The 16,682-nt window shown below is 38.1% G+C and overlaps 1 protein-coding gene across 16 annotated transcripts in view; it reads right to left on the reverse strand.

Annotated features, from left to right (window-relative positions):
* The window catches only part of TNS1 (tensin 1), a 374,426-nt gene that overhangs the window by 110,241 nt on the left and 247,503 nt on the right, over positions 1 to 16,682 (reverse strand). For all 16 annotated transcript variants that reach the window (XM_087950347.1, XM_087950343.1, XM_026665513.2 and 13 more), the window contains 2 exons: positions 12,745 to 12,786; positions 379 to 428 (listed from right to left, as the gene is read on the reverse strand). In XM_087950347.1, the coding sequence (XP_087806473.1) occupies positions 379 to 428; positions 12,745 to 12,786 (92 nt within the window). The remainder of the gene's footprint in view (positions 1 to 378; positions 429 to 12,744; positions 12,787 to 16,682) is intronic.

The following is a 16,682-nucleotide window of genomic DNA, read 5'->3' on the forward strand; positions in this document are numbered from 1 at the left end:
AAAGTTGCTGAGGTTGAGAAACATGGAGGACAAAAATTTGGGGTTTTACAACACATCATGTTCCTCCAGAGTTGAGAATAGTGAATAGTACATAATAGTAAATTGCTGGAATTAGAACTGCTGGTGCTAGAATGTTCATGTCCTGCTGTGGGTATCCTGGAGACATTTGATTGACCATTGTGGGAAGAGGGTGCTTCTTCACAATCTAATCTGGTCTCTCTCTCTCTCTTTTGTTTTTCATATCAATTTACTACAATGTTGAAACATTAATGGTACTAATAGCACATGGGTTATATTCTTAATTGAAAATAAAATAGTGGCTGGAGCTCCATAGATAAGATTCTTCGTACAAAAATCTCGTCAACTCTTGAGGTTTACCTTGAAGGTTTACGTTGTGCCTGCATAATTTGAGGGGATCTTGAAAACACCTAAGGTAGAAAAATCGAGAGGGAGACAAAGAGGAAAATGTCATATTTTTTCATTACAGATTGACACAATTAGCAGAAAAACTGAAGAAACTGAGCCTCTACTGATTTTCCAAACCCCATATGAATAGCAAAGATAAAATCTGTGTGTTGGGACAGGAACGGTTGTCAGTTTGAGGTGGCTCATAAAAAGTGCTATAAATCTCTACTTTGAAAAACATCCCATATTCCCTGATATTGGAGAATTTATTTTTCAAGTGCTATTTTCTCATTTCTCTGGAGTTGCACTACTGCATAGCGTTGCATTTCATCACATTCTGAAGATACTCATTAAAGACAGTACAGGAGAAAAATCAGAGAAGTGGAGAAAATAAAATCCACAGCATGTCCCAATTTGATATTTCTTTCTGCATTGCAATTCAAATGGAAGATTTTAAACATATTTGGGGGGTTTTCTGTAAGATACTCAGACTACATTACAGATCTTTTCTGCCAGTGCCCCTAGAAAAGTGGAGGAAACGGTAGGCATGAAAAAGAAAACTATGCTACTGATACTAGCATATTATCTTAGCAAATTTGTGAACAAGGAATGGCTCATTTCTAAACTTGAATCTGACTACTTACTCACGCCGTGGAAACCACTTAGCTCATGGGTGTCAAACTCAGGTCGTCATGGCAGCATCACATGACGTATTGGGACTTTTTTCCCCTAGCTAAATTGGGCCAGTGCGTGGCCAGTGTGTGACAAATCCGGCCCGCGGGCTGGGAGTTTGACAGCCCTGCCTTAGATAAATTCAGTTTTTAAAAAGACTTTTGGGAACTTTTTAAGTTGCAATTTTAAACTACACTGAACAAAGCACGCTTTACAGTTAAAGATCCTCTGAAGAATTTCAACCTCAGGTAGCATTTAGAGATTAGAAAGTGGGGGGAGAGGATTGTATGAAATCTGGCTTCTAGATTTAATTCTAGAATGAACCAGCAAGTACTGCAGATTTCTAAGAGAAGGCAATTTCACAGAACCCTTTAGATCCCTCCTGGAGAAACACGATCTTACTAAACACCAGGAGAAAGAATTACAATACACTGCAAGGTCTCTTCATGCCCCTAGAACTGTACTCTGCTTTGCCTTGTCCAAAACTTTCCCAGAACAAAATATCAGGAGGAATTGTCTAAATTGTTGGATCAGGAAGTTTCTATTTATACATTGTTCCCATTCTCCCCCGCCACACACTCCCCAAATTCCTTATGTGCTTATTTTATTCAGTGACTTTATAACCCCAGCAGGAATACGTGTGTGTGTGTGTGTGTGTGTGTGTGTGTGTGTGTGTCAACCAAGGGGTTAATTTCTATCATTAAAACCAATCATATGTTTTCAAATACATTTCTGAATTATAAGTAATCATATAAAGCAGCCAAGAAAACACAATAAATTTAAAATAACAAGTTAACTTCATCGAGTGATTCATACTTTTAAAGTCTACACATTTTAGAGTTACAAATGGGTTCATTTTTTCTGAACCTCTATCGTTGTGATAAGCCACAATGGATTCCCATAATGGGTTCCCAAATACAATTCATGGTTAGGTACCTATCCTGTTTTTCTTACAACAAACATATATCAAGATGTTACTTTTTCATTAGAGAGATATGGATGAGTTTGTCCCATTCCATGGAAGGGACCTTAGAGGTCTTCTAATCCAACCTCCTAGTCAAGCAGGAAACCCTATACCATTCTGGAAAAACGGTTGCTCCATCTCTTCTTAAAAACCTCTAGTGATGAAGCACCCACAAGACAAAATTATTTCATGGGCTGGGTCCATTTCACATTAAAATTCTAAAGCTGAGTTAACCACACCCAATTGGCATATTTACACAACTGTGTCCAAGGAAACGATCTAGATGATGGCTTCACTCAAGAGTGGGCAACAGTGGGCCATGTGCTACAATTTAGCATCCTGTTTTGCAAAGATCACAGGAGGTCATCCCATTTAGCCTGATTTTTTTTGGATTTAGCAAGTGGCTAAGAATGAGGACAGAAGCAGGAGGCCTCCCAGAAAAAAAACCATTTCTATTCCCATGTCCATCTTTACCTTCCAGTAAAGAACAAAAATATGTATCAGTCAGATTCAGACATGTTGCCAGACAATTTCAATAACAAGATCTTAGGCATTATGGAGATGAAACTCAAATGTTGGGAGACTATGCCCAATCTCATAGATTGTCCTGTTGTAGTTTAACTTGATGGCTTTGCTGAGATAAAGGACTGCCTCCCATAACATGAATTGCAAACTACCCAATTCTATTATTTTTACCTAGTCTAGCATGTTGTGTGAATCAGGACATAGTGCAGATTTTTATGCTCTTCTCCTTGGAAACCCCAAATTGGATTGATATTTGCTACATAAAGTGTTTTTAGCAATATTGTAAAGCTATGTATATTTATTTCAAGAATGACTATATCCCAGAGCCCTGAAACATAGAATGAAAATCAAACACATATAAAGCAACAGGATTACCCATTCTATTTTTCTGAAAAGTAGAGGATATTATTAAAACTGTTGAACTATTGCATTTGGAGAATGACCTCACCAAACCTAGATAATCCAATACTGCCAATCATATCAGGTCTATCTTTTGTTGTTTACCAATGTACCTCTGTGCACTTCCATACCTCTGATAGTTCATAAGAGGACACTGAACTAAGGTGAAGATCGTTTTATTTTATTATTTTATTCTAAGGCCATCCATCTCTACCTATGTAATTCTGGGCCGTCTACAATTCTAAAATATTAAAACTGTTGTCTCTTACAAATACATAGAACCTCCCAAAAGTGATCCGAATAAACAATACTTCATATATCTAATCTATTTTAGAAACACAATGAAAATATTTCAGAACTTTAGAATGCAATGAGAATTTTGGAAGCATTTTAATTTAAAGTAAACCCAATGCAGATGGCCCAGAGTGATACTATGCACATTCTTTCACTTTCTCATATAAAGTTAAGTACTCTCTTTTATACACTGTTATGAATATTTTTTTTCATACACATGCAGATGGATGCACAAATGTTCTTCCTTCTTTATATGAACATGCATAGACATACTCAGAAGGATGTGAAATATTATCACATACATGGCAAAATGCACGTTTACATTTTCTCTGCGGAACCTAGTGCTGCATAAATAGAAAATAAAATTCTTTCTCCAATGAAACAATATTACCTGGCTTATATTAATGTCTAAGCATTAAATACCTTTTCCACAACCTGTGGATTTGGAAGGGGATCTGATTTTAAAAACATACTGACTAAATTACAACACAAGAACCTTGGTTAGCCTTTTTCCAAAACCAGTCTGTCTAGATTACAATCAACATATATTAATAGATTAATCCAGTAACCAAGCCAAGCCAAAAGTTTTGTGAATATACAGTAGTAATCTATAATCAGGGCAATCTTTCCCACATTTCCTATAATGATCCTATAAACCTAAAATCTGATCCAAAAATTCTACCCTGCCAACCGAGGACCAAAGAGGAATGCATATTTCTTTTGGTAGATAATCAATATATTTCCTACTTACCCTCAGAAAGGAGCTCAGAATGCAATTTGGCATCTCCTTACCACATATACCTTCCCCTTAATCTGGCCTTAAACCAAGACTTACCTTAGGCAGAGATAGGGTTTTCCTAAGCCAGTTTGAAGCCAAGGTGCCCATCTTTCTGAAAACTCCATCCAAAACAATCTTTTTCTCTTATTCCAAAAATCAGTCTGAACAAGTACACAATAATAATATAAGCACAGTATTTTATTAAGCAGCAGCATAAGCCTGGTATACAACAAGCATCATGTTTGTGGTAGGTAGCCTCTGCTGCTTTGGTCCCTGGGTCTCGCAGGGCAGCATCCTAACTATAAACAGCTCCCTTGTTATTACTTCCAGTGGAAATGAAGCCCTACCCTTCCTGAAACTCCCTCCAACATATGTGCGTGCACACATACACACACCATGAGAAACAGTCAGGCAGATATCAGCTGATAGGAACAACAGCTTCTAGGCAAATTAAGAGGTCAGAAGAGATCCTATCCAGAATTTAGGTCTGGGTAGAAAGATGAGAGGGACTGACTAATCTTTCGAAAGGCTGGGATTGCTCGCAACATCACTTCCCTCGTTCCTGCCTACAACTGAAAAGAAAGTGTGTGCTAATCGGTTCCAACAAAAGCCACAAAGTAAACCAATGAGATGTCAATGCTATTTGTATAAAATAGGGGTGGGCCAAATGCAGCCTCCAAACCACATTAATTGTGGCCTTGGTGCAATAGATAAATGATTGAGTAGCTACAATTTCAAGAACAGAAATAATAGAGTAATAGGGAACAGAATAAGCTTGTGTTATATAAAACAGAGATGAGTGAAGAATCCTCCAGGTCTTTTTTTGTCCGTTCCTGTTCCCTCAAACCTGGAAAACTGAAATATTTTTGAAAGAATTTTCTTTTTTAAAAAAAAAAACACTGCCCAAAACTTTAAAAAAAATAATTAATGCATATTTATTGTTCATACAATAGGTAAAGTCTATGGAGATACTCAGTCATCCAAGTCATGGTTATCCCAAAGGTGCTTTTTAAAAGAGGCAGCTGGACTTTCTGTTTTATATTTTCTTTCAAGACGTTTTGCTTCTCATCTAAGAACCTTAGACTAAGACTACTAGGTAAACATAAAGGTACCTTTTTCTCCTGCCCAGTTGTTTCCAACTCTAAGGGGTGGTGCTCATCTCCGTTTCTTAGCCAAGGGAGCCAATGTTGCCCAAAGACATTTCTCAGATCATGTGACCAGCATAACTATATACCGAGTCACATGGAACAGTTACCTCCCCACCAAAGTGGTACCTTTCTAACTGCTCCCATTTGCATGCTTTCAAACTGCTAGGTTAGCAGGAGCTGGGGTAAGTAACAGGAGTTCACCCCATCACACAGTGCTCAGGTCTCCAACCTGGGCTGTCCAGCTGGCAAGCACTCAGCATCTTTAACCATTGAGCCGTCGCGCCCCTATATTCATATACCACTGTTCTTTATTCTTCCAAAAGATTCCCTATTAGCTTGCAATAGGAAGACTTATATCTACACTTGCAAAATGAAGACAAGCAGCATGGATGCAAAAGTAAGATGCTCTTTGCAGATAGGACCTCCTATGTTCATCAAACAAGAAAAAGGGGCTCAGCTTGTTTATGGATGAGTATTTGGCCAGAGGGGGTAAGGGCACTGCTCTAGAGCAGGGGTGTCAAACTGGTGGCCCATGGGCTGGATGCAACATGTGCAGGCCACACCCACCCCAGCTCCGTGAATGGAAAAAAACATCACAAAACGTTACATGATGGCAATGTGGCATGGCGAGTTTGACATCCATGCTCTAGAGGTTGGTGGATGTGTCTTCCCTAAGTTTCACAGGATAGAAGCAGTACAAACGGAGTAAGTTGTAAAAATTTAGCCAGCAAATGTAATTATTGTTCAATTATATACAGGTAGTCCTTGACTTACAATCACAATTGGGCCCAAAATTTATATTGCTGAGCAAGACATTTGTTAAGTGAGCTTTGCCCCATTTTATGACCTTCCTTGCCACAGTTGTTAAGTGAATCATGGCAGCTGTTAGGTTAGTTACACTGTTATTAAGGGAATCTGGCTTCCCCACTGACTTCGCTGGTCAGAAGTTCGCAAAAGGTGATCACATGATCCCAAGACACTGCATCCGTCATAAATGTGAGTCAGTTGCAAACTGTCTGAATTTTGGTCATGTGACCATGGGGATGTGAAAAATAGTCAAAAGTCACTTTTTACAGTGATATTGAACTTTGAACAGTCACTAAATAAACTGTTTTAAGTCAAGAACTACCTGTATTCACATTTAAAAGACTGAACATAATAATTAGTAGTATGAGTAAATCCAATTTTACAATCAAATTGTTGCCATCATTTCCCCTTGTTACCACTATTGGAGTTGCTTTTGGCTAACTGGGGAAGAGATCAGAGAAGAAGACATATTATGGTCCTCTAGTAACTTCAACACATACAACCCAGGATTTAATTTCATCCAGGACCAAAGCAACAGATTTCTCTCCAGGACTTCTTTGCTGCCCTTGTAATTCATCCATGGTTACTTATTACACAGATAGCTACTGAGCAATCTCTGGCAATGATTGATTTCACATAGAAGTGTCTTTAATAGAACATCTTTTTGAATAGTGAACCACCTTAGAAAATCAACAGTCAAAATATAAACATTGGAAAAATATGAAGTATAAATAGGCACCGGGGTAGAGATCCTTCCACAACAGCATCCACTAATAACTGTTTTATACAATTATTATTTTTGGAATTCTGGTATTCATGTTTTTTTAAAGGCAGTCTATTAGTATTGCACCTGCTTAGGGTCTCTTGGTCAGAGCTGTCAAATTCCTGGCCCATGGCCGGATGAATCACATGCTGGCCACAGCCACGCCCGGTTTAGAAAGGAGGGGGAAGTCGCGATGTGTCACATGACGCCACCATGACAACACGATTTTGATACCCCTGCTCTAGGTGATATAGAATTCCATACAGGAATTTTGGAGAAGATAAACAGCAACTGCACTTCCTTCAACACACACCAAGGTTCTGTGTTGGTTGAAGTGAGAAGATTCATGCTTCCTTGTCAATGCAGGAAACTAGATGGAGAATATAAATAGAGCAACTTCAATTCTTTCTAATGGGCCAAGAACCCTTTTTTGAGAAAAAGTAGATGAGCAAAATACTTATGCAGGTTAGTAACTTCTGAGGTCTGATTTATGACAGAAATAGGATCATAATTAAGGGTAAGATCTTAAATATTCTTAATCCATTTGAAAGCTGATGAAATTCACTTTTTTATTTTGCCTCTTTGTTACATTGTTTTGATTAATTTTACTACTAAGCATGATATCTCATCTCAGGGCCAAAAGCATGATATAATCAATGAAAGACCAGAAATATATTGAGGCAAGTAAGGGAAGCTGTAGGATTATCTGCCCAAGTATCAGACTAAACTGGCTTGCTTTAGTAGCTATGTTGTACTTTCACTTCAAAGAAATGGAAATCAAATATGCTGCTTTCATTGGATCAATGGTATTTTTTCTGCTGACAGATGACTGGGCTCAATTCTTCATAGTTTTGCCATCCCTACTCAACACTTTATCAAGCTTTCCTAAGGGGTGCACCAAAGAAGAGGGAAGGGCAGTCTTCTTTTATCAGATACTTGGGCAGATGCAATTAGAATGGCTTCCCAAACTGAAGCCACTACAATTGCAGGTAAATATAGGTAGTGCAAATATTTTTTTCTGAGAAAATAGTGCACCTCTGGTGCTTTCCTTACAAGGCAACCCTAACACACTGCCTCAGAACACATGAACTTGTATATCAACCACACTGAATAAAAACAGAAACAGATGAGACTCTGTTATTAACCAGTCAAATGAACAGCATGAACAGCATGTCAAATTAGAACAGTGCTCTTCATAGATGTTTCTCATAGACCAGAGATGCTGATGGCAACAAACTTATGGAGGAGCTTCTGTTGATGTTTACAGATTACATATCATATAAATATATATATGATATATATATATATATATATATATGTATGTATGTATGTATGTATGTATGTATATATGTATGTATGTTTTCTTAAGTTTTCGCGGGTACTTACATGTATGGTATTCAGCTTTGTTCGGGTATTTTCCCACGTCATTGTAGTTGTGCTTTTAAAGTTGTAGCAACGTTTCGGCAGAATCTCATCTGCCATCATCAGGCTTCTGTATTGTGTTCGTCTGTGAGTCAGACTTTCACAGCTGTTTCAGACGAACACAATACAGAAGCCTGATGATGGCAGATGAGATTCTGCTGAAACGTGCTACAACTTTAAAAGCACAACTATAATGACGTGGGAAATACCCAAACAAAGCTGAATACCATCACATACATACATACATACATACATACATACATACAGATCTAGGTGTGTTGGGTCTTTTCCGTGTAAGATTAAGAGCATCTTGGCGGCGTTTCAGCAAGGTCCCATTCGCCATCCTCAGGCTGGTGCTTTCGGCTTCGTGCCAGTGCACTGCTTGCACTGGCACAAAGCCAAAAGCACCAGCCTGAGGATGGCGAGTGGGACCTCACCAAAACGTCGCCAAGATGCTCTTAATCTTACAGGGACCAACACACCTAACCTACATACCTGTACCCGTGAAAATCTACGAATATATATATATATATATATATATATATATATATATATATATATATATATATATATATATATATATATATATATGAATCAGTGCCAGAGAATTTTTATTTTCCAGAGCACACAGAAGCCCTACCCAGTTCACATCCACATGATTTCGTTTTAGCTTCTTCAATTGTTAAACATTTGGATAGATTGCCAAGAAAAGAAAAAAGGAATCTCATGAGCTATAGCAGCCAACTCATCTCCTTCCCCAACTGATGCAATCAAAGGTCCTGTGATACCAAGACAACTGCAAATGATTAGATATGCTTATCCAGAGTGGCAAAAACATAACATCCCACAAGAACAGACAGCAGTAATGCAAGAGTTCTGCTGACCTAATCTACCAATCTGGGAAGCCTTTAGGTGAAGGTCTAAGTCAGAACCCTCCTGGATATCTGGAAAGCTGCTAAAATCCAGCTCCCCCCCCCCCAAACAAGCATTACAGTCAGAATGTGTAAAGAACACAGTGCAGGATAGTCCTCAGTTAACTATAGTAATTGGGACCAGAATTTCCACTGCTAAGCAATGGGGTCATAAGGTTGAGATGTCACATGATCACATCACTTAGCAGCATCAATCCCCATCACTGCTGTTAAGTAAGGATTGTGGATCATTAAGCAAGTCCCAGGCAGCTTTGCAAGCAGTACAGCAGGCAGGTAAGGCACAGCACAGCAAGACTGGTTAGGGGAAGGTGCGAGAGACTGACCAAAGGGACTTGCCACCTTCCCAGCTGGTGTCCCAATTGACTTTGCTTGTGAGGGGAGGTTGCAAATGGGGATCCTGAGGGCAAGGCAGTTGCCAAGTCCCCCAGATCACAATCACAAGACTGCAGGAGTTCTTGGGCAACCAGAACAGTGGTGAAATGCTACCGGTTCAGCCAAACCGGTAGTAAAACAGAGCTCTGATGATCAGCTGAGAGGAGAAAGGGGAGAAAAGCGCAAGATCGCCCCTCCCACCTCACCACCCCACCCCCTTCGCTTTTCGGTTCTGTATCCTCTCAGCTGATCGGCGTGGCAGAGCCTCAGCTGGAGTTGGAAAAGCTGCACACGCAAAGTGCGCAATCACCAAACCGGTAGCAAACCTGGTAGAATCCCACCACTGAACCGGAACATCAAGGTTGCAAGTCTCCTTTTTTCAGCATTGTCGTAACTTCAAACGGTTGCTGAACGAATGGTTGATAAGCAAGGAGCTACCTGTATACATGTCTTTATTTTTATCAAATTACTATATAGTGCCCCCAGTTGTCTTTTCTTATATCGGAGTATTTTAAACTCTTTATGGGGTGGAGGGGTTTTTTGTTTTTTTTTTTGTTTTTTAATATTGCTTCATATGGAATATTCACCACCCAGAATTATGTATTTAAAATAAGCAGCTGTATAAATTGTCTACATAAATGAATAATTTTTCTCAGGCACAAGGATAGCTCTTCTCCCAGAGAATGCCTTTTCATACTCTAGTCCTTGAAGAAGGACATTGGGCTTAAGGCAAGATGTTTTTCATTTCTTCTCAAAGAAAAACAGTTTTGTTTCCAGACACTCCTTGACTCTCAAGAAATTTCCATCCTCTCAGAACAGGTCCAGATGTTATATTTCAAAAGACTGAGCCTCTTCTCTTTCCATACTTCCTTCTTTACAGCAGGAAATCACAGATTGTACTGGCTAATTCTGTAACTAGGAAAAAAATGTTTCTTGCACTTATCTAGTTATAAAAGATACCTTGGTGAATTTCCTTTCCCTACCAAACTATATCCAACTAGACCACCCAGAGGAGCTTTTAGCTAGCGGCTAAGTGCTTAGGGAACTATTTTTCAATGTATTTTGACAATGACTTTTTCAGGGTTGATATTTCTAGGATGTAGAATGAAAAAACGTGGTTGCTAAAAACAAAAATTAAAAATGACTTGATGGTATCAATAGTGAAAAAGCACTTTCAGAATTCTGAATTGAATAATGTTATCAAGCCAAAAAAATATAGGAACAACAATTCACTTCTATCACAATAGCAGTAGCTGTGAGAGGGATCATAGGAGTCCCAGTGGACAACCACTTAAATATGAGCCAGCAGTGTGCTGCAGCTACCAAAAAAGCCAATGCATTCCTAAGTTACATCAACAGTGGGCTGTATCAAGATCATGAGAAGCGATAATACTGCTTAATATCCCACTGATAAGACCATACTAGGAATATTCCATTCAGTTTTGGTCACCATGATACAAAAAAGATGCTAAGACTCTAGAAAAAGTACAAAGATCAACAAAGGTTATTAGGGGACTGAAGGACAAAACATATGAAGAAAGGTTGCAAATACTGGGTATGTCTAGTCTAACAAAGAGAAGGACTAGGGATGACATGATAGCAATCTTCCAATATTTAGGGACTGTCACAAGGAAAAGGTGTTAACAGAATCTCCAAAGCACTGGAAGGCAAGAGAAGAAGTAACAGACAAAAACTTATGAAGGAAAGATCCAATCTACACTAAGGAGCAATTTCCTGACAGTGGGAACAATTAATCAGTAGAACAGCTTACCTTTAGAAGTTTTGGGTCCTCCATCACTGGAGATTTTTAGGCAGAGATTGGACAACCCCAGAATGGTTGAGCAGGGAGCTGGACTAGAAGACTTCCAAGACCCCTTCCAACTCTGTTATTCTGTTATTGACAGCTTTATTTTCTTGCAGTAATAGAGTGAACCTAGGTTTCACGTAAGACCTAGGGGTCCATGTTGATTTTTCTGTGTTTGTGTGGCTCTCCATACTGAGTTCCTTAAATTTCTTCCCAAATCAGTGAATATTACATTCAGAATATGTGAGAATTATTGTTTTTCATTGGAAAAACAATGTGGTGGCATTTTCTATTTAGAACTTTATGTTACAATTCTAGTCTGTTTCAATGAAGACCACTGCATTGGATTTAGGATACATTCACTAAATAAATTAGGACTGTTCATGCTTCAAAATAATTTGGGAAAAATGCCTTGAATCTTGCATAAGCCTGAGCCCAGCACCTCTCTACTCTTCATAAAAGCAGCCCATAATTTTTCAAGTTTCTCTGTCAACCTAAAAAAATTGTGTCTGAAAGCCTGAAAAAAAATAGCCTGCTTTAATGAAGAACAGAGAAGTGAAGGGCTCTGGTTTATGCAAGATCCAGGACACTATTTTCCAAATCATTTTGGGGAAAAATGAGAAACACAGTTCAAAATGGCTCTTCCGAACATAACTGTTAATAAACTCAGCTTGTAATGTTTTTAAGTAAACTTATATATACTGAATCTTGAGTACAGTTAGGAGAGGTTGGAACTGGGTTTAAATTATATAAGCTGGGTTCCCCTTGCATTCTTCCCAGACTAAGAACAGCTCCTTTGAGAGTTACACTTATTCCCCAATTTAGTAAAGAAGGCAGAACCTTTCCCTTCAGCTTGGACTTATAGACAAAATGACAGATTATTTCATTTGGGTTAATTAAATGAATTAATACATCAAATTAATCATGATTTTAGTGGCTGTTTTAATCAGATTTTAATATTTTATGTTTTGCTTTTTTTTTAATCTATTTCCATCTTCCATTTCCTAAGAGTGGAAAAGCAAGTCAGAGTACAGTGAAAATGTATATAAATTAAGATGGATTCAATTAAGCTGACTTTAATGCAATGTTTGAAAAACCATTTCCTAAGTCATATCACTTGCCATTTCCTAAGTCATATCATTTGCAAATTGTTTAGCACTAATATTTCATTCCTGATGCTAGACCAAAGAGCTGTACTATTGTTGACAGGCCTTAGGGACAGTTTCCAGCACCACCGCTCAGTTCAGCTGGAAAATAAGATGTAGTTTTGTTGCTAAATAGGTTAGAAACATGATAACACAAAGGAAAGGCTGAAATAGCTATATGAACCAGGGATTTGGGCAGCTCTCATAGCCAGAAAGACTAATGTAGTTGCAGAAAATTAGATGGGGAGCTCTTTGACATGGAACAGAAGAAATGAAGCATTGATCATGACAAACTCTACAAGAGAGAAACTTACCGGAGTATCTACATGCTTTGCAGGGCTCTCTTCAGTGGATGGCTGCACAGAGAAGAAAAACAAAGCAAGCATGAAAGCCAAGTTCAAATGTAAAACTTCCATGCATGTTTATAAAACAAACTTTCAAGTTCCCATACAACTTTCCTACATCCCTCTTCCCTCCTGTAGCTGTGGAAGGAGATTCAAAAGGTCAGGAATCCCTGGAACCTGGCCAAGCTCTCCAGTTAATGACAAAAGTTCAATTTTAAAGGATAGAGAGGAAGTTAATGTTAAGTGCAATACAAATCATCCAAACCACTTTTAAACATGTATGGGGTCAAAAGGGGCCTTACTGTATAACTGTGTAAAAGGGTTTTGCTACAATTTTAACTCTGTGTTTTCTGGCTAGTCCATTGTCTGCCATTTCTCTCTAAGTTCAACTTCACCTAGTTTCCCCCAACAACTCCCTCCCATAGTCCCTCTGCTTTGCTTCCTTCATCCTTGGGAATACAATATAATAAAAGAGAATAAAAGAGTTGGAAGGGACCTTGGAGGTCTTCTAGTCCAACCCCCTGCCTAGGCAGGAAACCCTATGCTATTTCACACAAATGGTTATCCAATTTATTCTTTAAAAACCTCCAGTGTTGGAGCATTTACAACTTGGAGGCAAGTTGTTCCACTGATTAATTGTTCCAACTGTCAGGAAATTTCTCCTTAGTTCTGAGTTGCTTCTCTCCTTGATTAGTTTCCACCCATTGCTTCTTGTCCTGCCCTCAGGTGCTTTGGAGAATAGCTTGACTCCCTCTTCTTTGTGGCAGCAAAGAGTGAGATACTGGAACACTGCTATCATGTCACTCCCAGTCCTTCTTTTCATCAAACGAGATATACCCAGTTCCAGCAACCACTCTTTATATGTTTTAGCCTCAATTTGGCTAAAATTTGGAATTTTACCACACCTCCAAATTCTCAACCATACTCATTTTCTCTCTACAGTACCACTTCTCTTTCTGCTCCAATTTTGCCAGCAACTCCTTATCTCTGGCACTTTATCACAATGTATCTCTGCCTTTTCTATTTGTCTGCATTCTGTGGAAGCCTAAACATTAAACCTCTTATGTGGCATCTATCTAAAAAAGGGCAGCTTTTATTGGCATGAACAGGGGGATGAATTATTTTCTCTAGTACATGACCCTCATCAGAATCCCCATCTTCAAATCTTCTCTTTGCTTTGCTAATATCTTTATGAGGTGGGATCAATGTGGATCTCTCATTGACATGTTTATTTTTTAAAGCTATAAAACAATTCAGCTCATTAGGCTCTTAGCTTCTTCAGTCCTTCCTTTGAGGAAGTAGTGCAAGCCATCAAATTTGTTCGAAGGCTCCCGTGGTTTCCTGCAGTTGGCTTTGGTAGCAAAAAAATGTTTCAAACCCCAAGACAGAGACTTAGCAGAGTTGGTTAAAATACTCATAATTCTGGTGTTTTTTTTTGTTTGTTTTTTAGAAAAAAGGCACATAACTGATGTCCTAGTAAACTGGAAGAGTTTGTTTCCAAAAGCCCCTGATCATTGATTACAAAACACTACAACTCTACCCGCATGGGTATTTTTAAACAGCCAGATGGCTGAGCTCAGACTATTATGTTTGCAGATTGAATGCATGGTAAAGTGGGATAACAGCACAGCAAGCACAGGTTTTGCCATTTCTGCAGCACCGTTTGTCTTGAAATGCTGTGGCAGTACAGTATCATAAGCCCTATTTCCAGGAGCAAGAGCATGCTTCTCCTTTTATGGGTAAAGCATTACACACAGTATTTGGTTTGCTTGCAGGTTCAGTCCCAAGTTTTTCCAGTTAAAAACAACTCAGGGTTAATGTTGAGAACTTAAAAAACTACTGCTAGGTCAGAACAGACAGTACAAAGCTGGGGGGGATATCAGGTTTTGTAACTATTGAAAAATTTACTTCAAAACAACTTAATTCCTTATCTTCACCCATGCCAGTCAAAGTTTGTAACAAGGCGCACCCAGTCTGACACAACTGTGATCTGTGAACTGTGAACTGTGTAAGGGGGTTCTCTGAGTTAGAAAACCAGCTATTTTGTGTGACATCCATTTACAAATAAGAAAATCCATATTTTAATGGAATGGAATAGAATAGAATAGAATAGAATAGAATAGAATAATTTGGCCAACTGCGATTGGACACACAAGGACATTGTTTCCAGTGCAAAAGCTCTCAATGTACATGCAAAGCAACAGAGTAGTAATAATCATAACAATGATATCAATAACAAGGAGTAGTAGAAAAGATGAGAAGGATAATAATAATAATAATAATAATAATAATAATAATAATAATAATAATAATAATAATAATAATAATAATAATAATAATAATAATAATACAGTCAGACAACATAGGTAAATATATTTAGACATAGGACAATATTGTGAGGATTAGGTGTTCAGCAGAGCGATGGCCCGAGGGGGAAAAACTGTCCCTGTGTCTAGTTGCTTTGGTATGCAATGCCCTATAAAAGCATCCTGAGGGGAAATGTTGCAAAACGATGTGAGGGGTCTGTAGATATTTTCTCAGCCTCCTCTTATCCTGGAAATATGCAGGTCTATGGAAAGCAGGCTGGTTGCAATTGTTTTTTCTGCAGTCCTAAGTATCTGTTGGAATCTGTACCTGTCCTGTTCAGTTGCTGTACCAAACCAGGCAGTTACAGAAGTACAAATGACAGCCTCAATAATTCTACCTGTAGAACTTTATTAATAGCTCCTGGGGCAGCCTGAACTTGTTCAGTTGATGCAGGAATAACATTCTTTGTTGTGTCTCTTTAATGATGGTTCTAATGTTAGGTGTCCATTTCAAGTCCTGGAAGATTATAGAACCCTAAAACCCGAAGGATTCTACTGCTAATACTGTGTTGTTGAATAAAGTAAGAGGTGGTAGAACATGAGGACTCTTTCTAAAATCCAAAATCATATTGCAAATGACGACAAGAGACCTGGGAATAAGTGAGGTGACACAAATGCAAAAAGCTTGTTTAAAAATATTACCCATACACCTGCAAATGTTTATGGGCTATACCTAATGTTCTCTTGTTTTTTCAGACTGCCTGATTACCCCAAGTTCTCCCTCAATATGAGTAGTATTTACAAAGCTCATACATATGACATCCTTAAACAGATAATTTAAAGATGCTACAGGCAAGAATAGCCTTCTATAATATTAAGCCTGAAACATAATTGTGGGTACTCTTCCTTGACCAAGTGATGTCATGTTGCCTTAATTCTGAAAAGGTAGTTAACCTGAAGTTCTCTCTCTCTCCACTCTACAAATATAGAAAGGCTTTACAAAAAAAAACATAGAAGCATTCCTTCTGTTATGAGAATTTCTTTATCTCCTGCAACTTCTCTGTTGTAAGCTGAAGTAGTCTTCCATATTCTGGGCTGTTTTTTACTCACCAGATTATTCCCAGTTATGGGGGTTATGAGCATGGGGGCATTTATTTGTTCACTTTTTTACTTTAGGTGCATGCCACCCAATTCGAAAAGTTTCTCCAAAACTATTTCCATGGGCAGCTGAAATGCATGACAAGGAATTTAGAAAGATGCCTTGCCAGACCTTTGATCCATTCTAGCCTGATGCTGTCAGCACTACCATGAATGGAAATTCAGAGTTTCAGTTTGAAGTATCTCTCAGTTTTTAGTTAGAAAGTTCAGGAACTGAATTTAGAAAAATAATAAAAAGAAAAAATATATAAAGAAGCCACTTCTTTATATTTTATTAACCTTTCTTTTTTTCTTTCTTTCACTTTTAGCTTTCTCTTTGTTTTCTTTTTTATTAGTTTATATTAGTTTTTTATCTTCTTTCAAAATTACTTTTAATACAATTATTCAAAAAGAAGAAATTGAATTTAGGACTTTTTGCAAAGTTTTTTGTTTTATGATGGAAAT

The sequence above is a fragment of the Notechis scutatus genome, chromosome 1 (genome assembly GCF_049901735.1).
Source record: "Notechis scutatus isolate UNSWTSFEM ecotype Mainland chromosome 1, rNotScu1.2, whole genome shotgun sequence".
Lineage (NCBI taxonomy): Eukaryota > Metazoa > Chordata > Lepidosauria > Squamata > Elapidae > Notechis > Notechis scutatus.